Source organism: Halichoerus grypus, chromosome 1 (genome assembly GCF_964656455.1).
Source record: "Halichoerus grypus chromosome 1, mHalGry1.hap1.1, whole genome shotgun sequence".
Classification (NCBI taxonomy): Eukaryota; Metazoa; Chordata; class Mammalia; order Carnivora; family Phocidae; genus Halichoerus; species Halichoerus grypus.
In genome coordinates, this window is record NC_135712.1 from 1,261,499 (window position 1) to 1,282,114 (window position 20,616).

Below are 20,616 nucleotides of genomic sequence, written 5' to 3' on the forward strand. Positions count from 1 at the left end.
CACGACCTCTCCCCTCCTTCCCAGATGTGATGGGGACCGAAGTCGCTCGGCGTCCTCAGCTGAGCAGGGATCAAGGATGGAGCTGTCAGGGCACCTCGTGGGGACAGCCCTGCAGCGCGAGGGCCATGCACAGCCTGCTCCCGGGCCCGGGGAGCCGCCTTCCTTAGCGATGACAGAGCTCAGGTTGTGCACCCAGACGCCCCTCGCACACGCGGGACAGTGGGTTGCTGCCCTGCCACCCACAGTCCCTGCTCAAGAACGCGTCCAGCAGGGGCTCAGCGTCCAGCCGGCCCCCTCCTCCCCTCCCGCCCCCCAGAGCTCGAGGGGCCGGGGGTCTCCTGGACGCCCAGAGGGCGTGAGGACCTGTGGCCATGCTCTCTCTGAACATCCACTTCCATTTTTCTCCAGAAGTTGGTTTTAATTATTTGCGCCCATCAGAGCATCTAAACAACCTCTTGTTTTGAGTCAGAACCACGTGGGCCCAGGCCACATAGCAGATTAAATGACCCGTATGTGGAAACTAGCCTCAGGGGGCACTGCTCCCAGGACGGCCTCCGGGGACGGGGTCTGCGGGGACGCGGCGGGCATCCCACCTCCCCTTCCGTGGACCCGGGCTGTGTGGCCTCCAGTGTTGGCTGCAGTGCTGATTCTCTTGCATACGTTTACAAAATGAAACAGTCTCACGGGTCATGAACGCCGCGCACAGCACAAGCATGGGGACCCAGGCCCCTTCCCTCAGCGCGGGGCCTGGCGGGGCTCTGGGAGGGCCCGCCCACCGTGGGTTCCACCCAGTGGCCCCAGGAAAGCCGGAGCCCCAGCAGGCGCCCCCCGAAACGTCACGGTCGGCCGCTGGTTCCTGACATGGCACAGGCCTCTCAGGGCTGGCCCCATCCCCGCACTGTGCCGTGGGGTCACAGGCCCTGGACCCCAGCACGAGGCAGAGATTCGGCGACGGTGGCGACGTGGGCAGGCGTGGGCATGCGCGCCCTGAATGCGGCTCTGGCAACCCAGAACGGGGCCCGCCCGGCTTCGGATGCCCGTCTGACCTGCTGGTGATGTAAACAGAGGAGACAGGACGCGTGGGGGACCCTGCTGTCCTCATGCTTGTCTGATGGAAGACAAGAGAGCACGCAGCTCCGTGGCCGAGACTGACACCCATCCCGCCAGGAGGACAGTGGGAAATCCTCCAAAAGAAGGGTTTGGGATCCCAAAGGTCACCTGTCCAGCCATTCCTGGACACGACAGTGCTGAGCAGGGTCTCTTAACGGACTGGACGCCGGACCCCCAGGGCCTGTCTCACGCAGCTTCACGCTGTCCAGTCTCACGCGTGCGCGTCACGCCTGCCGTTCCATCGAGGAGAGCGGACACACAGACGATACCAGGTGACTTTTCTTCCCCAGCACGCTTGTCTCTCCTTCATGTATGGACGACACTGTGGATTTTCGTTACGTGACAGGGTCACCAGCACGAGCGCCACGTCCAGCCCCCGCTCACGCACGCACTGGCCGGGTGTCAGGACGGACGGCAGGCGGAGGTCACTGCTCCCGGGAGGCGGAGGGGTGTCCAGAGCAGAGCCGCATGGCTGTGGACGGGGGCGGGGCTGTCGCGCGGGGGGGACACGTGCGGACGTGGAACGAGGCCGTGGCGCATCCACCATCTGCTCTCCTGCAGACCATTCTCCTGCCCTCGTCCCTGGGTGTGACGCAGCCCGCGGGGGGCGCAGCCTCACCTGGCCCTGCGGGACGGAGACGACACGCCCCCAGCTCCTGGGTGATGAGGTCAGTGAGGCCTGCGGCAGACGTGACCCCCAGAAAGGGCCTGGAAGCCACGGGGGACAGCAGCGCCCCACAGACATTTGGACGCCCCGGCCGGGGGGCCCAGGCCTGGTGGGACCTGGCGGTCTGCTGCCCCCCGAGGACAGGCTGGCACACACAGCAGGGAGCCCGCACACCCCGGGAGACCCCGTGACCCAAGGCCCCGGCTCACGGAGGGGAGCTCACGGCCACAGGACACACACAGCTCGGGCGGCGACGGGCCGAGGGGCGGCCGGCCGCGGAGGCAGGAGGAAGACAAGGACGTCGACGACCTAGCTAAATAGAAAAGGAGGCGCGTGCAGCCGCAGGAGGGTCTCCCGAGGACCGCGCCTCGTCTTGGTGCCCCGCCTGGGCTTCCGGAAGCTCAGACTCACGGAGAAAAGAAATCGCAACCAGCTGGGCAGGTGCGGCCGGCGGAGTCTCAGCGCCGCCTTTAAGTGACCCCCGCACACGCAGTCCCGATCGCCCACGGAGCCCCTGTGGAAAGCGCATCAAGGAGCTAGAACCTTTGTTAAAAAGACGAGGGCAGAGGTCAAATGAGATGCTTCCAAACACGTACAAACTCACACAGTGAGTAAATCCTGGAGCGCTACATCAACCATCGTGTGAGCAGGAGGGCCGCCTGTCAACCGGGGCAGTGAGGCCCACGGGGGAGACCGAGGCAGGAGACGGTTTGTCCAGGCGGGGGCTGTGGGACTTCCAATCGAGCCACAGGTCTGCGCGGCAGGGTTCAACCAGTAATTGTTTACTAACTAGTTAGGACTCAAAATCCAGTTTAACTAGGACTTAGACCGGAGCACAGGTCCTAGGCTGGGACCAGACCACAGCGGAGGATCGGCCTGGCCCGGGGGCCTCCGGTCTCCCATTGTATGAAGCGATGCCACCCCCACCCCACCTGGGGAGGAGCTTCACGCCCTCCCCTGCGGCCCCATCTCGTGGCCGCTCCTGACCCGAGTGGGGCCTGCAGACCTGCACAGAGGCCCAAAGACGCCTGTCCGCTTCTGAGAGCCCGGGGATGGGAACTCTGCACCCCCAAGTCCGTGGCCCAGCCTGCAGCCCCTCCCCGGCACGGGGCAGCCCACAGCACTGCCCAGAGGACACAGAGCCAGGCCTGCGGGAGCCCCTCGTCCTGCCTGGATGTCCCCCACATTTGCCCCATGTGTGAGTTCCCAGAAAAGGCCACTGTGCCCAAGAACGGGTTAAGGTCGCCCATTATTCGGGAGCAAACAAAAGCAGCATTAGGAGGTGTGGCCAGTGTGGCCCCTTCCTGAGCAAACCAGTCTCCACGCGCACCACCCACCGGGTCTCCATGCACTCCCGCAGCGGCGTCCAGATGACCCCGGACACATGAGCGTCAAGTGCTCCCAGACGGCTCAGTGCACGTCTGGTCAGCCCTCTTTCTACGGGAGGCGGGGGTGGAGCGAGACGGGGCCCCCAGTCCTCTGCCCCCAGTCAAGCTTCCCACCCCCTACATGCCCACTGTGCCCCGAGGGCCCCTGGTCAGCCGTTCCTGGGTGTGTCCAGGCCCCTGGCTGTTGCCCAGGGCACGCGGGGCTTGTTCTGCCGGGACGGGAGCATCCCCTGAGCTCTGAAAGGCTGCTGGGACGGGCCCATCGTGGGTGTCTCTGGGGGGAGTCCTGGCCCAGGAGGGTAGGTGTGCAGGACAGGGGAGCTGGCCCCCAGGGCCTGAGGGGCAGGAAGCACATCCCGGGGGCCCTGCACAGGTGGGGGGACCGGGGTCTCACATGGACACAGGACTCTGCGGACGAGAGGCCTTTGCAGGGACCACGAGCCCGCCCCTTCCTGGGACCGAGCGCGGGGCTGGGCAGCGTCCTGCTGCTGCAGGGACAAATCGCCACAAGGCTGGTGGCCTAGAGCAGCACACGTTCAGTTTCTCACAGCCATAGGGGTCAGAAGTCCAAAATCCATGTGTCAGCGAGACCGGGCTCCTTCCCGGAGGCTCCAGCAGAGAATCCGCTTCCTGTCATTTCCTCCAGCCGCACCTGCACGGCCTGGCTCGCGGCCCCTCCACACCTGCAGAGCCCGCCGGCCCGCTCCCTCCGACGGCGTCTCCCTGGTCCCTGGCCCTGCCCCTCCTGCCTTGTTGGGATGCCAGGATTCACACGTCCTGTGGACTGGGACGTGGGTTTCTCTGGGGGCTGACCACATATGCCATGGGATGCAGAAGTATAAAGGAGGGATTTGTGTCTGGATTCTTAAGTGGGGACGTTAGGTGTCCGGAATGCCGGCGTGCCATCTCCCTCTCATGGGTGGGCGCCGCTGTTTTCGGGACGGGGATGGGGGCTTCTGCCCCCAGAGCAAGGGGCCATCCACAGGGGGCCAGGCCAGCGGCCAGAGTGCGGGGAGGGTGGCCCAAGTCTGTTTAAAATGTCAGATTTCCCCATAAGGACAAGAAAGGTTGTGTTGGGATGGGCGCTTTTTCCTTTCTGGGTCCAAACCTCCAGTGGTATTCTTAATTATTTTCACAATAAAAGGTTATGAATGAGGAACATGGCAGATTCTGAGCCAGCCCTGGCTAAGCCAAAAGCCCTGGGGGTGCAGGCTCATTTTAGCTAGAAAATGTCCCGAGGAGGGTCCCCCTCTGTGCCCAAGACAACCAGAGGTCACTGCGCACAGTGCCTGCCGCAGTGGGCACATGGTGACCCCACAGCAGACGAGGGTCAGCCTCGAGACCGGAGGAGGCCAAGCAAGAGCCAGGACCTTGCCACAGGGCAGGAGGGCCCGAGGCCCAGGAGGGGCGTCTGATTGCAGAAGGGCCCCCCTCCTCCCAGGGGCCGAGAGGCTGAAAGCGGTTCAGCACCAGGCGCAGATTTGCTTAGGGTGGCGGGAAGCTGCTTAGCTGAAATCATTACTTATGTAGAAAAAGCCTCTCCGCGCCCCATCGACACCTGGCTCCAGGGGCACCTGCCGGCCTGCGATCCTGTCCTAGAGCGTTTCCCAGGGGACCGCAAGTGAGGGGAAGGTGTGTGACCGGGGGCTTGCAAGGCAGCGTCCGGGGGCCCCGAGGCTGGAGGGGACTTCACCTCCCTCGGGACGCAGGGTAGGGGAGAGGGCCGGAAGGTGAGCGCAGGCCGAGATGACAGATGACAGGAAGGGGGCCCAGTGTTCTCCCCAAGCCCTCTCCAGACGGCTCGACATCAGGCGCGGTCCAGATTTACAAGCACAGACGGGCCTGGGTCCAGGAAGCTCCTGGCTTGCTCGCTGGCTCGCCGAGAACAAGAGACTTTCTCAGCGGGAGAATTTTTTTTTAAAGCAGCAGCCTAATAACAAGATCCAACAAGCAGAGGCAGGTCCGTGGCCCTGATCCCTCCAAAGGGACATGTGGGTGGGCGTGTCTGGCCGGCGGGGCAAGAAGCCCCGAGCACTCGGGGGCGCGGGCGGTGAGAGGGCGGCTTTGTCTAATATAAACCATCAGCTCGGCAGGCACAGCCCACCGCCAAGCAAGAAACGCAAAACCACGTCCCGGTCATGGTGCCCCCCGTCCCTCCGCCCAGGCCCTGCCCAGCCCGCTGGGTGGAAGCCATCCCCATCATGGTCCCCAGAGCTCAGCGAGACATGATCAGGACCCATCCCAGAAAGCCGACGTGTGATGTGCACTCCCTGGAGTGTCCCATTAAATCCCACAGAGCCCCTCGGCCCGCTCCATTTCACAGTTCACACACAGGGGCACAGAGAGGGTGAGTCACCGGCCCAGGGTCACACAGCGCTCGGGAGCAACTCTGGGATTCACAGCTGGGGCCTGGGCTCTCACGCATCCACGAATGCCGAGTGGACAGCCGGCCCTCCACCAACTGTTCTTTCCAAGGACTAGCCCGCATCCCACACCCACAAAGGCCGAGCGAAGGCCTTAGCAACTAACACGAAGCACGTGGCCTCCCATGTGCCCTGCTCACCCACACGATCCTCACTACGCTCCTGTCCTGCCACGCGGCCGAGCCCCGGCGTGGTCCCTGCGCTCGGGTCCACCTCTAAGGGAACACGTCATAAAAACTAGGGAAAAAAACAACTCCGTGCCTCGAGAAACAGCACGGGCCCAGTGGAGGCTGCCCACACTGTAGGAAGTACGCGAGCCACGCATCTGCAGCCGCCAGCCCGAGCAGGTGAAGCCATGAGGACCACGCGTGGCGGAACGTGGACACCGGGAGCAGGGGAAGCGATTCGGCCGGTCCGGGCTCCTGCGTGTCCACCTCGCTGGCAATCGAAAACTTACAAAGTAGAAAGAACACTGGAAGGATTTTGCCCCCATATGTCGCATTAGCCAGACTTTCGAAGTGACGGCGTGTGGCCCTGGCGGCTTGGGCTGGAACACACAGACACTCACGCCGTCCGTCCGGAGGGACGCCCTCCCCTGCCCGAAGGCCCCCAACCACAGCCCCACACTCAGCCCGCGCCCCGGCCAGGGGGCTCTCGGGGAGAGAGCCGTGACATCACAGGGCGGAAGGAGGCTCTCGCCGGCCTGGGAGACAGAAGTCCCCACGCGGGAGACACGCGGGGCTTTACCTTCCCGTCTTTCTCGGCAGGCAGGGCACCTTACACGCAGAAGGTACTCAAAAATGCACATAGGAAACAGGAAGCCAATGGATGAACGGACAAGGGGCCAGGCGGCTGGGCTCACCCCAAGGGACCCAGCAGAGTGACCAGCGGGGCCTCAGCACCCATGGCCTCCCAGCCCTGCACCAGCCAGCCCCCCGCCTGCCCTCAGCCCCCGGGCCCCCAGCCGGGAAGCAGCCCAGACACTGGCTCTGGGGCTCCACTCTCTGGGGCAGGACAAGGGGCCCACCTCGGCCTCTTTCCTCCCCCGAGCCCACTGGTGGGTTAGGTCTCTGCCACCCAGCCAGCCCACCGAGGGTCCGGGGACGCTACCCCTGTCCCCACATGCCCCCGCCCTTCCTGACAGCACAGGGTGGGGACCACACTCTCCACTGGGCACTGAATCCATGATTCCTTCCAAGATGAGGTCCCTGGTTGTCTAAATGGAAACATGGAAAAAAGGTCTCCGTTCATCCTGGAGGCGTAGGGCGTCTGGACTCAGGCCCCGGCAGAGAGCGGTGGGCCCAGCCTCCGACTCCGAGCAGATGAACCCGCAGCTGCACGAGCCGGTCACTGTTGCCGGGACAGAGACGTTCGCTTTGCACAGGTAGGCGCCAAGAGGCGGTGAACCCGCTGCTGAGCCGCGCCCTCCCTGCACCCCCTTCCCGTCAGCCCGTCACCCCAAAATAGGGGGGCGCCTCCCACATTCACGGAGGACAGCCGTGTTAGCAGGCTCTCTGCAGACAGAGGACGCCCAGCTGTCAAGGGCCAGCACCAGCTCGAGGATTCCCAAACTTGGGTGCAAAACAGAGGACGCCTAATGGTGACTGATTCTGAATCTACTCAAAGGAGCAGGGTAAAGCCAAGTACTTCAGATGAGAATCAAACGAATGTGTGGATAAAATACGGATGTAAACAGCACATGGCTGCCGCAGCTCCAGCCCGGGCCCCGCCCTAGGCGCCACCAAGCTCCTGCGGCACACGCCTCCCCTCCCATCACCTGGCCGGCCCTCCTGAGCCTTTGGCTCTGGCCTGATGTCCTCTCCCAGCAAGCCCCCTGCGAAGGCCAGCCTGGCCCGCGGGCAGCGCTCTCGCCCACCCCAAGGCCTCCTGGCCCTCCAGAAACCAGGCGTGGCCGACAGCCCCGCCACCACCCAGCCCAGCGCTGGGGGCCGCTGCCCTGCGTCCCGGGGATCAGCCCGGAGGGACCCCGTCTGCCGGCAAGAAATCCCGAACGAGGAACACGCCCGCGAACAGGTTCTCCCTTCTGGGGCCGCAGGCAGCCAGAGAGGCCGTGCTCGGGCTTGTCGGCGCCGGAGGTGCTGGGGAGGCAGGATGCGCTCCTGCAGGCGCGGCGGCCGGGGCACTCCCCTGCCCTGCAGCCTCCAAATTTCGTCTGACTCAGCGCACCCACGATCAGAAGCTCCTTCTGACAGCCATCCTGCTGTGGCCAGACCCACCAATCCAAAACACGATCAGCCCGTGGCGCAGCCGGCCACGAAGCCTGCACACACTGCCGACACTGGGAAGGGCTGGGGGGCCGAACAGAGAGGGCCCCCGGCGGGAGGTCCAACGTGTGGCATAAAACCACGATGTACATCATATGCAGCGTGTGGTCGAAAGACGGTTTGCAAGATGACCACCTGCTGCTCACAGCACCCTGGAAAGACTCTTTGTGCCACCGGGGAGGGAGGGAGCCACGGCGGCGAGGTGAGGCGCGGAGCAGGGTCTGCACACACGGCAGGAAGGTGGGGAGGGCGCCCGGAGGCCCAGGCATCCTTGGGAAGGAGCCAGGGCCTGGCAGAGGGCTAGTCCCAGACCCCGAACCCCAGGGAGGGAGGCCACAGAGCCGTGGAGGCCCCAGAGGACACTGTTCTCATTTTGCTGCGCCATTACTGTCCAAATGTACCAAAGTTAATAATTTGATAAGCACACCAAACATACGTTTTAATTTTCCCAATATTTTACTCCTCCTCATCAAGAACAATGTCAAGTTTCTGGGAGTTTTACCCACCGGGTCCCGTGATGTCCACCTCTCCCGGCTGAGGCCTGAAGCATGGACGGCGGGTGCTCAGCCAGCTGTGTTCTCTAGAGAGGGGCTGCCATCTCCAGGCACGTCGTCCGCTCGCTCCCGGAGAACAGTGACCCAGAGCCTCAGGACAGGGAGACCAGAGTAACATCTGTGACCGGCCCACACAGGCACGGGGTGGCCACACCTGGACCAGAGCGGCAGGGGCGCACGTGCCATGGGCAATGGCCGCCCACCATAGACGGAGCCAGGGCTGGGGGCTGCTCATCAGCCAGACCAACTCGCTCCACGCCACACCCCCATCTGACCCCTGAGAGCTGGCCAGAAGGCGGCCCAGCCCTTCCCAGAGGCCTCAGGCCATGAGAGAGGAGGAGACTCACTAGACATCATATCAGAAGATGGGTTTTGCCCCGTTCAGCCAGTCATCGGCTATGAGGTTCTGGGGAGCCTCAGGCCTCCCCTGGAAGGTGCTGGGTGGACAAGGGTCTCCAACACGTGTCCATCGCCCGGCCCTGGAGGGTCCCCCTGTGCCCTGACCTCGGCAGCGTGGAGCATCTAATGGATCCCCTTTTGGGGGGTGGGTGGACAGCAGCTTCCTGAGAAGCAGGTAGGCCAGCCCCAGCCCTGGATGGAGGCTGAGAAGTGGGGCATCGAGGAGACGCCTCCCTTTAGGCTACACATGGACTACAGCTTCCCCTCCCAGCCCGCCTGCCCTCTGGGGCCCCGGGCCTGTTCTCTGGGCAGCGTCACCTCCCACACCAGAGAAGGAGGGGGCTATACCCCGCACCCAGGGCCCCTCCACCTCTCCCAAGGGCCCAGAGAACCAAGCCTTTTCAACAATTTGGATGAAGGGAACTAAGCACTTGTGGTGGAGAGAGAGCATGGGTGTGTGCGTGCACATGTGTGTACATGCATGTGCATATGCATGCATGTGAGTGTGTGGGCCTGTGCCTATGTGTGCACCTGCGTGTGTGCGCATCTATGCGTGTACTGTGTGCATCTATGTGTGTGTGCATGCACACAGACATGTAAGTATGTGCACACGTGTATCCGGTGAGATGCAGCGAAGGTGGGGGGCAGGGCTCTCTGGATGGGGTCAGTGTCGCTCTTTCTAGGTTTTCCCCGCACAGACTTTCCCCTCTCCTCCTTCTTTTAAAGGAAAACAGGAGTACCCTGAAAAACAAGTTTTGCTGAAATTCAAAACTATCTTATGAAGTCCCGCACCCGAACCCTGAGACGCCCCTGAAGCCCGGCCACAGCCTCACCGAGAGCCAGGCCCTAGAAACGGGCCACCTTGGACGAGTGTTTCCCATCTGCTTTGGTCCAGCGTTAACAGGGCACCGTGGCCCCAGGATGACACACACCCACAGACACGGGGGCCCCCAGGTTTGGGCTGTGTCTCATTCAAACGAAGCCCCTTGGAGGCCCACCGAGGGACCCTGAGCTTCCTACTGGAGTCCTAGTGGTGAGAAGGGCTGGGCACCCCAGGCCCAGGGCAGAGGGGCTGACAGAGCCAGGTGCCCAGGCCAGAGACAAGATGACCTGGATGGAGACCAGGGTCCTGGGCACCCTGCAAATGCCTGCCACACTGGGTCCTTCTGCCACAGCCCCAACTCTGCCGTACTGCTCACAAACACCTCCGGGGTGTCCGCGGCCACTCCAGCCCACGTGAGTCCACACACCTCCAGCAAGAGAGGGGGCCTGCAGGCAGCACTGAGCCTCCGAGGCCACAGACAGGCTCGGCCCGTGGACCCCCCCCAGGTGTCTAGTTACGGGGGGGTGAGGGCACAAGCTCCATTTATGACCATCAGAGCCACAGTGACCAATCCTTAGACAAAATAGCAAAACACTCTTTTTTGGGGGGGAGGGGGGAGTCAGGTGCAACACAGAGACATGGAAAAATGCATCATTTTTAGTCAGAAAAAATGTGCAAATCAGCAAACTGGGCCTCAAACCTTTAATTCCCAAGGACGATTTTTAAGGGTTTCTAGAAGAAATTGAGCCTCTGCTAAGCTAGGATTTCACACACATTGAGTCTTCTCCAATACACCTAGAGGGGGCAGTTATTATCCCATTTCAAGGGGACTTAGTCCCAGCAGGGGTGAACCCCGTGCTCCCCACTGAGCCCACTTCCTGCATTAACCTCCAGGATGCAAAAAGACCTGCATTCCACCGGGGGCCCTCCTTCCTTCCCAGAGGACCCGAGACTGTGGCAGCCCCAGGGCAGCCACAATAGTGGTCGGGACACTGAGCACACACGGTGGTTCCCACCCGCACTACCCGCCCCCCCCAGAAGTCCACCTTAAGCCCAACACCCTACCCTCAGATCTCAAGATTGCATCTCACCAAAGCTTACTGACATAACATTGTATTGTTTCCACTCTGTGGCTAAGAGCCATCAACCCTGATTTCCTCCCCTTTGATTACGAAGTTTCATAAACCGGAGGCTGGGCGCTCCCGGGTCAGATTAGAGAGGAGGCGTCAGGCTTACAAATTCCAGCACATGCAGCCCTGGGCTGGTCCCTGTGGGCTTCACAGCTGCCCGTGCAGCCGCGGGGACGGCCCCTGAGGCCAGGACTCACAGCCCCCAGCGGCGCTGGGCGCTTGCTAAGAACCCAGGGGACACGACGCGCTGTAAGGCAAAACGTGTCCCCCAAACGTCCCTGGAGTTAACTCACATAGAGGAGGAAACAACAGGTGCTGCCAGCTTCTCTAGTGATCAGGAGGCAGTTACTTTTTACAAAGGTCTATGCTGCTGTCTACCCAGGTAGCTACGCCTACTGGAAACAATGAAACAAGTTATAATTTCTCTCTCTCTCAAGTCTGGCCCTCCTCCCTGGCCAGCTGCGGCCAGCAGGTGTGTCGCTGCTTCGGTGACCACGTCACATTCTCCCACGTTCACGCCAACCTGAAGAGGCTGTTGGGGACGAACGTCCACACAGCATTGCAGCTCTACCTGGGACAAAACGCCAGACTCCCTCGGGGTGGGGGGTCCCCTCAGTGACTAGCACGGCCCGCGCCACCTCCTCCGGGGCCTTTGTTGGCCCAGTTGGGAAGACAACCTGGCCGACCGCGTGTTTGGGGCCGGGGTCCCAGGAGCTGGCCCAGGAAGTCTTAGCGCGGCTGGGACGGCGGCCCTGCGCACAGTTTGCGGCCCACGCGGGAAAAGCCGAGGGTGCCGGCCAAACAGCGGGCTTCTGAGCATTGTTCCCGGCCGCGGGCCTGGCGCTTCGCCGCATCAAAGGGGACCGCGCGCAACCCGACACCCTGGCGGGCGCGGGGACACAGGCCTGCGGCCCGGCGGCGCACAAAGGCTGGCCCTGGGAAGCCCGGGCAGTTTCGCCTCAACAGGTTGGAAACGCAACGAGGGCGCTCGGCGCTGCACGGTCCGCCCCGAGACCTGCCAGGGCCCGCGCGCGGTCACTCCCGGGCCCGGAGGCGCGACCCACTGCGGCCATTCAGGCGCTGGGAGGGACGAGCCCCGTGACGCTGACACAGGCCCTGCGGGCCGCCGGCGGATGACCTGCGTCTCCGGAGCCCCTGCGCGTGGAACGGCGGCCGCCACCATCACAGCCCCGGCCCCTCGTTGGCCCTCCGCCCGCAGCGCGGTCCGCCAAGCGCGCCAACTTCCCCGCCGAGTCGCCGAAGTTTGGTCACGACGCGAGGGGCTCAGGAAGTGGACGGTCCCCACTACCCCTCGGCCCAGCCGGGTCTCCGACCCAGCGGCGCGCCGCGGTGGCGCGAAGCTCCGCAGCCTAAGAATGAATGGCCGGCGCGGGACCCTCGGGACACACGGCCTCGGCCCGACCCCGTCCCCCTCCTCTCGCCCCCCGCCGGCCACCTGCGCGCGTGGGCAGAGCCGGGCCGCCTCCCAGGACCGAAGCCGAGATGCGCTGGGTTAGGGCCGCCGCCGCCTGGACCGGCCGGAGACCCGCACCAAGCCCGGCTGGCAGGGGGCCGGCCTGGCGAGCCAACCTTCGCGCCCCGCCGGGTCTTACCTGGCTCCGCGGAGGCTGCGCGGACTCCGAGCAGCAGGACCAGCGGGGCGAGCACGTCCAGGAGGCTCCGCGGCCGCGGCCGCAGCCAGGGCCACCTGCGGGCGACAGGCCACAGGCCACAGGTTAGAGCGCCATGCGCGTCCACCGCCCGCCCGTGCGCCCCGCTGCCCCCGCCCGCCCCGCACCTCGGCGCCATGCTCGGCGGGCCCGACCGTCAGCGCCGCGGATGCTGCGCGCTCCGCAGCCGTGCGCCCTCGGCCAGCCGCGCTCCGGCCGCCGGGTCGGGCAGGGGCGGGGCGGGGCGGGGCGGCGGGGCGCAGGGACGGGGCGGGACGAGGCGGGGACTGAGCGGGGCGGAGCCAAGGGCGGCCGGGGGCCACGGGACGGGCAGGGGAGGAGCGGAGACGCGGCGGGGCGGGGCCGGGGGCGGCCGGGGGTGCCCGGGGCGGGGAGTACGCGGGGACGAACTGGGTGCGGAATGGGATGCAAGCCCGGAACCGTGTGACCCGCCTCTCCCCCGGGTCCTGGCTGTTTCTCCCCGCGCCCGCCTCTGTCCCCTGCGCTCGTGGCCCGCCCGCGCCCCCGCCCCCGCTCCCGAGGGAGCTGCCTCCCGCCGCCGGCCCAGGCTGCACGTGGGGTCCCGGCCTCCAAACCGGGCAAGGTCCGGGGATACTCAACGTGTCCAGCAGGCGTTTCTTCGGGGAGGCGGGCAATTTGAACAAAACCGTTTCTTGCTGGGGACTGCGGATGGAGGAGGAGGAAGCTGAGCTCCTCCTGCCCAGCCTCGTGGGCCACGTGGGCGCAGTGGCCGCGTCGTGGTGGCCCCCCAGCCTCGCTGCCTCCCAGGGCGCGGGCCCAGGACGGTAGCGCTCCCCCGAGCCCCACTGTGCCCTCCACCCTGTGGAGTCCTGCCCCCACTTTACAGAGGGACGTGAGGGGTCAGGGAGGGACAGTGAGAAGGCCACCCCGCGCCTCCCTGGTGCACTCCTGCCCCCAGGAACTGGCCTAGAGCGCCCCGTTCCCCTCTGGGGTCCAGCTGCCCCTCACCAGAGCCTTCCCGGGCCCCCTCCCGGAGTTATGTCTTCTGCTTCTCTGCCACTTCCTCAGGCCAGAGCTCCAGAACCCTGCCAGACTGCAGGCCTCCAGCTCCCTCCGGCAGGCTACTGTGCCCATGGGGTCCTGCGCTCAGAGCCTCCCAAGTCCCCTGCACTCAACTAGAGTTCCTCATATCCGACTTCCCAAAGTAAACTGACATTTCCCTGGACCCCACGTTCTCCCAGTTTGCAGAAAACAGAGCCCCCAGCGCCACTGCCTTTGGCTTAGTAACTTTTAGCTAAAAGTTCTGGATTCACCCTCCTCCATCCCTACTGGGTCCTCTCCAGGTTGAGTGAAGAGGGGCACTGGTGGTCCATAGCAAGGACAGAAATCAATTAGAGGGTTGTGACTCACTTTTTTAAACATGAAAGAGAACAGCATAGACGAGAAATGATTAGCACACACTGTTTTACAAAATTTTTGTTTCACGTGCGGACAGAGAGGTGGACTGGGGGTCCACCCAGGGCATGCGTCTGTGTCTGATGGGCACTGGTGCCGTGGGCTGTGCGTGTGTGTGTGTGTGTGCACGTGTGCCCGTGTGTTCACGCGTGTGGTGGGCATGAGCATGTCTGGGTCCCAATGGCGTCGCCTCCTGTGGCTCACGGTCCGTCTGTCCGTCTACCCGTCCACCCTTCCTTCTGTCTGTGGGTCAGAAGCCCCGCTCCAGGGTGGGCTCTGAAGGGTAGCATCTCACCTCTTCCAGGCCACCTGCCCTACAGGCTGGTCCTGCTTCCACCTAGCCTAACTCATTCTTTTTTTTTTTTTAATTTATTTAAATTCAATTAATTAACATATACTGTATTATTAGTTTCAGAGGTAGAGGTCAGTGATTCATCAGTTGCATGCAACACCCAGTGCTCACTACATCACGTGCCCTCCTTCATGCCCGTCACCCAGTTACCCCATCCCCCCACCCCCCTCCCCCCAGCAACCCTCAGTTTGTTTCCTATGATTAAGAGTCTCTCATGGTTTATCTCCTTCTCTGATTTCGTCTTGTTTTGTTTTTCCCTCCCTTCCCCTATGATCCTCTGTTTTGTTTCTTAAATTCCACATATGAGTGAGATCATACGATAATTGTCTTTCTCTGACTGACTTATTTCACTTAGCATAATACCCTCTAGTTCCATCCACATCGTTGCAAATGGCAAGATTTCATTCCTTTTGATGGTGGCATAATATTCCATTGTGTGTGTGTGTGTGTGTGTGTGTGTGTGTGTGTGTGTGTATATCACATCTTCTTTATCCATTCATCTGTCGATGGACGTCTTGGCTCTTTCCATAGTTTGGCTATTGTGGACATTGCTGCTATGAACATCGGAGTGCACGCACCCCTTCAGATCCCTACATTTGTATCTTTGGGGTAAATACCCAGTAGTGCAATTGCTGGGTCGTAGGGTAGCTCTATTTTCAACTTTTTGAGGAACCTCCATACTGTTTTCCAGAGTGGCTGCACCAGCTTGCATTCCCACCAACAGTGTAGGAGGGTTCCCCTTTCTCCACATCCCCGCCAACATCTGTCGTTTCCTGACTTGTTAATTTGAGCCATTCTGACTGGTGTGAGGTGGGATCTCATTGTGGTGTTAATCTGTATTTCCTGGTTGATGAGTGATCAGCCCAACTCATTCTTACATTGTCAAATCAGAAGACCTGCCTCTGCAGGTGTGACTGATGCTGGCCCTGGGGCCATCTGTGGCTCTAGGGAAGGTGGCCGGAACCACGGGGCTGGTGCTGGGGCCCTGCCCTGCTCCTGTGGCTTGGGGTTCCCCTCCCCTCTCCTCTCTTCTCTCCTCCCCCCTTCTCCCCTTCCCTCCCCTTCCCTCCCCTCCCCTTCCCTCCTTCTCCTCTCCTCTCTTCTCCTCTCCTGGGCTCACCTCCTCTGGTTGGAAACCCCGAGGCAGGGATGAGCCCACCTTTGCAGGCTTTGTGGAGAAGACCAGCTTCAAAGGACATTCTGTGGAATGAAAAGTGCTATCAACAGCAAAAATTACAAAAATAAGGCTTTCTACTCTGAAACACTTATGATGGCTCAACTCATAGCTGTAAAAACATATATTCTGCATTCTTTTTTTTTTTCACTTAGTGTGTTACCATAGGGTCATTGCCGTTCCCATGGCATTCACATCTTTTTCCTGTTAGTTTTTTCCCCTTTGTTTATAAGCAAAATGTGATCATTGTAAAAAGAAAATACTGACAGGCACACAGAAAAGACCCCAAATTTCATTCAGCTAACACTGTGCTGGGAGTCTTCCCACCCTTGTCCACAAAGACCCCTATTTGGTGGGAACTGTGCTCAGCCCCCAGGTGGGCCAACACAAATCAACTCCTCCTGAAGAAGTGTCAGGTGCAGGGGAGGCCTGGGGTCAGTGGGAGCTCCCAAGTGGGCTGAGGAGCAGACAGCCGGGGGGGCAGAAGGTGGGGGCGTCCAGAGCGAAGGCCCTGGAGAGAGGGCCATCCTCATGTGTGCACGAGGAGGTCCTTGGACACTTGGCACGTTTGTGGGGTGAGTGGGAGGGCGTTCGTGGAGTTTAGGAGAGAACGTGTGGAACGGGCTGGCTTCTGGGCACCTCTGGCTTTCTCTCTATTGCTTGCATCATTTTGTATCTCCTTCCTCTGCTGCTGATTCTACCTTTCCTTCCACAGGGAGAGATGACAGAAATGACAGCAAAGGGCTGTGCTTGTCCCCAGCTCGTCCCGGGAAGGGTGAGGAGGGTCCAGCAGTGACCGGCAGAGCACTGGCCCCCCTTGACTGACAATCCCACCCATGGCTGGAACAGGCTCCAGGTCCGCTCACACACAACGCGGGGTTTGTTTTTGTTTGTATGTTGGCTTTTGTTTTAAATTGATGCAGAGTTTTCAAAGACTGCAGAGGATTCTCTCAAGCCCAGTGCCTGTGCCGTGGGGTCCTTCCTGCTCCATGGGCAAGCGGGTCCGGGGCTGGGGACCGTGGGTGTGCGCAGGGAGAGAGACAGGATGGACAGGGAAGGGGCCATGGGGCCAGGGGAGCCGAGCAAGGCCAGGGACATGGGAAGAGCAGGACACCGGACCTCTACCCAGTCCGTCCCTTCTCCCTACATCCGGATGCACCCTGCGCTTGCCGTGTGCAGAGAAAGTAACTTTTCATCAGGACGGGAAGAAGCTGTGTGTTGGCAGAGCAGGGCTGCAAAGAGTAGAAAGTGTGTCTAGTTCAGGGCCACGCCATACACTTCAGTTCCCTGGCCCTAATCCCAGGGTCCGCCCCGGATCTGAGACGCAGCCGGGCCGCTCACAATCAGGTGGGCCAACGAACGGCAGGGGCCCATCCGAGACCCTACACGCCGGCCTCCCTTGGACTCCGCAGCTCCCCTGCCTGGCACTTGGCTCCACAGCCCTTGTCACCATATCAGTGCCGGTTTGTGTTTCTTGGTCTTCACACTTGCTGCCAACAGGGCCGGCACCCTACCTGGCGCTCAGCACCAGGCAGGCCTCTCCGTTCTCCGTTTATATCTGCTGCTCCTGGGGGGTGCCCACCAAGGGAAAGACCAGGGGAGCCAACTGCCTTTCGCACCTGCGGGTCTCCAGCCCTCCCGCTCAGCCGGGCCCGGGAATGGCGGCTCCTCTGGCCTTGAGCCTCCGACCGGCTGAAAACCCTAGGCAGCCGGGCATGTAGCCGACGGAGCCAGTGTTCATGGGGGATTTCTGCTAGCAGAATTTAGGAATGGCGAGTGAATGCTGAGACATCCACCAAATGCAATATTATGCCCCCTGAAGAAATCTAGCGAAATAAGAAGGGCTCATGCGGAGATGCTTTGTCCAGCGTGCTGTGCTGTGGCAGGAAAGGCCCGCGTGAGGGCGGGGAGGAGCCCAGCTGCTGGTCCCGATGGGCTCTGGGCGCTGGAATCATAGGAGGCCTTTAGGCTGTTCTTTGTTCTTTTCCACATCACCAAAGGTTCATACAATAAACATCTATATTCATTCTAGAGTGGACCATTTCCTCATTTCACTGGTGCAAGGAAATGTCTCAGCTCACGTTGAGTCATTGGAGGGGAAGGGAGGGGTCCCCGAACTCTCAAGTGCATCATCTAACAACCTGGAACGTTCTAGCTCCCGGACTGCCTTATCCCCGTAGAGAGCGCACTGGGCTGCGCGGGTATGAAGGGAAACACACCACCCTTTGTATTTTGCAGGTGCTGCCAACACACACGGCTGGGAGGAAGGAGTCCAGGTGATTCCCGTTTCCTGCCAGCCTGGAAGCTTTCCACCACAAACAACACAGCCCCATCCCCTTTCCTTCCTTGATAAACAGACGGCTACACAAAGCCCCCCTCGGGCAAGTTAACTTCAGAGTGTTACCCCCACTCCACTCCTGCTCATCCCCTGAGATAAGACAGGATGACTGCTCAGTGCAAAACAATCCCAACTATGCATACAGCCTCCGCAGCTCCACACACCTCAGGATCAGTGCTAACACATTTCCAACCCGTATTCCAGCCCACCCAACGATGGGTGGTGCCCTTTGCCTTCCATGCCCATCCCCACCCTCCCCGTCTACACTGCTTCATGCTCAGGTCCATGCAGACCAGCAGCCTGGCAGCCCCCAGCACGTCACCCAACTCCATCTGTCTGCAGAGCCCCCATTGCTACCTAAGTCCTTGTTCCTTCATTTGCTCATTTTTCCAGGTATTTGCTTATCCCTTCCCACTTCCGTCCAGGAGAGTTCAGGCCCCTAAATGACAGCCCCTTTGCTTTGTTCACAACTAAGAATAACAGAAGGAAGGGGGGAAGGAGCAAATGCAAACATGTTAAAGCTAAGGCGGGCGTTTCAAAGTGTTCCTTGCCAGGAACCCCAGTGGAAACCTTCAGGGCAGGACTGGTCTGCACCTACGACAACCTCCACCTTCCTTTACCTGTCACCTTATGTTCAAGTCATTTGCACACACCTCCCCACTCACTCTCACCCCCAAAATATGAGCCATTTGAACATATAAAACTAACATGTGCTATAACTCATTATAAAAATCCCCAAACACTACTGATAAAGCTCAAGTCCTGCTTGATCTGCCTTTTCATCTCAGTCGCCTGACAAGATAGTCCTTGTTATTATGCTTCTGCTGGTTATTTTAAAATGCATTTTCTAGATGTGTGTTACTCTAGAAATGTAGAAATGTAAAAAGTTGTTTTATTAAAATCTTAGAACATACATGAGATAATACTCATGGTTCTAAATACTTGCTTTATTAACACAATGTATGTTGTAGTTTTTCTCATGTCAGTATATATGCATATATTTCATTGATTGCACACATAGTCCATGGTATGAAAATAGCGTACTTGGTGGTCCCACCGTTAGTGAGACTTAGGTTGTTTTGAATTGTTTGCTTAAAATAATATACTGCCTTGAAAAGAGATGGAAAGCATGACAAAGAATGAAACAGAAGAGCCAGATGTGGAAAGCACAGTAAAAGGTGAAGAATGGTTAGATGGGCTCATTGGTGAGCTCACCTTAGCTGAGGAGAAAGCCAGGAATCTGAAAACAGCTCTACAGAAACCTCCACGTTGAGACACAAAGAGAAGACAGAATGGTATGGAAGATAGAGCTGTGCATTTGGGAGCAGAAGAACTCTTTGAAAAGAAATGGCTGAAATTTTTCCAAAATTAACGATAGGCACCAAACCATAGATCAAAGCTCAGAGAACATGCATCAGGATAAATGTTCAAAAAAGAAAAAAGTAAAACAAACAAACAAACAAAACAAAACACAAATTCCATATGCATGACATATTCAAACTGCTGGGGAAAAAGACATAGAAAAAATCTCTAAGGCAACCAGAGTACAAACATAGAAACATTATGTGCAGAGAAGCAAAGATAAGAATTATGGCATAATTCAGGGCGCCTGGGTGGCTCAATCGTTGAGCATCTGCTTTCGGCTCAGGTCATGATCCCGGGGTCCTGGGATCGAGCCCCACATCGGGCTCCCTGCTCCGCGGGAGGCCTGCTTCTCCCTCTCCCACTCCCCCTGCTTGTGTTCCCTCTCTCACTGTGTCTCCCTCTGTTAAACGAATAAATAAAAATCTTTAAAAAAAAAGAATTATGGCATAATTCTCTTCAGAAACTGTGTAAATTGGATGACAATAGCCCTGAAAGAAACAAAAAGTGTTGATTCAATATTCTGTACCAGTAAAAATATATGTTAAAAATTAATGATAAAAAAATACTATCTCAGACAAACGAGAACTGTGGAAATTCATTGCTGGCAAACATTCTGTAAGAAATGATAACCGACATTCATCAATCAGAAAGAATGGTATCAGTCCCCCAATTGGATCTTCACGATGAAAGGAAGAGTGCCAGAAATGGAAGAAATGAAGATAAGATAAATCTTTTTCTCCCTTTGTTTTTAATTGCTATAAATGATAGCTGCTATCTACAGGAAATGCAGTGACCATGTATTGTGTTGGTGGCGTACATAAAAATGAAATGTATAATAATATCATGAAGGATGGGAGGAAGGGATTGGAAGAATATTGTTGTAAGCTCCCTACACTACATATGAGGTAGTCTAACACTATTTGAAGGTAATTAAATTACTCAGAGTAATTTAAGTAATTTAAGATTTATATTATAAACTCTAGGGCAAACACTAAAAAATTTTTAAAGCGGTATAAGTAATAAATCAAGAGGACATGAAACAAAACGATTTTAAAAACTGCTCAATTGGGGCGCCTGGGTGGCTCAGTTTGTTAAGTGTCTGCCTTTAGCTCAGGTCATGATCCTGGGGGTCCTGGTATTGAGCTCCAAGTCGGGGTTCCTGCTCAGCAGGGAGCCTGCTTCTCCCTCTCCCTCTGCCACTCTCCCTGCTTGTGCTCTCTCTTTCTGTTGAATAAATAAATAAAATCTTTAAAAATAAGTGCTCAATTAACCAAGAGAAGGCAGAAAAAGAGTAAAAAAAAAAAAAAGAAACAAGAACAAATGGAATAGAAGACACCTAGCTAAATTATAATTTTAATCCAATCTTATCAATAATCACATTAAATGTGAATGGTCTAAACACACCAGTTAAAAGGTAGAAATGGTCAGATTGGATTTTTTAAAAAAAGGTAATACTCAACTATATTATGTCTGTAAGAAATCCACATTAAATATAAAACAT

The 20,616-nt window shown here is 58.9% G+C and overlaps 1 protein-coding gene across 1 annotated transcript in view; it reads right to left on the bottom strand.

The window, feature by feature from the left end:
- COL18A1 (collagen type XVIII alpha 1 chain) overlaps window positions 1-12,686 on the bottom strand; it is a 93,636-nt gene extending 80,950 nt beyond the window's left edge. The window contains exons 1-2 of the mRNA XM_036066761.2: window positions 12,578-12,686; window positions 12,393-12,487 (exon numbers count right to left, since the gene is read on the bottom strand). Coding sequence (XP_035922654.2) covers window positions 12,393-12,487; window positions 12,578-12,588 — 106 coding nt within the window. The 5' untranslated portion in view covers window positions 12,589-12,686. The remainder of the gene's footprint in view (window positions 1-12,392; window positions 12,488-12,577) is intronic.
- Between the last annotated feature and the right edge of the window lie 7,930 nt (window positions 12,687-20,616).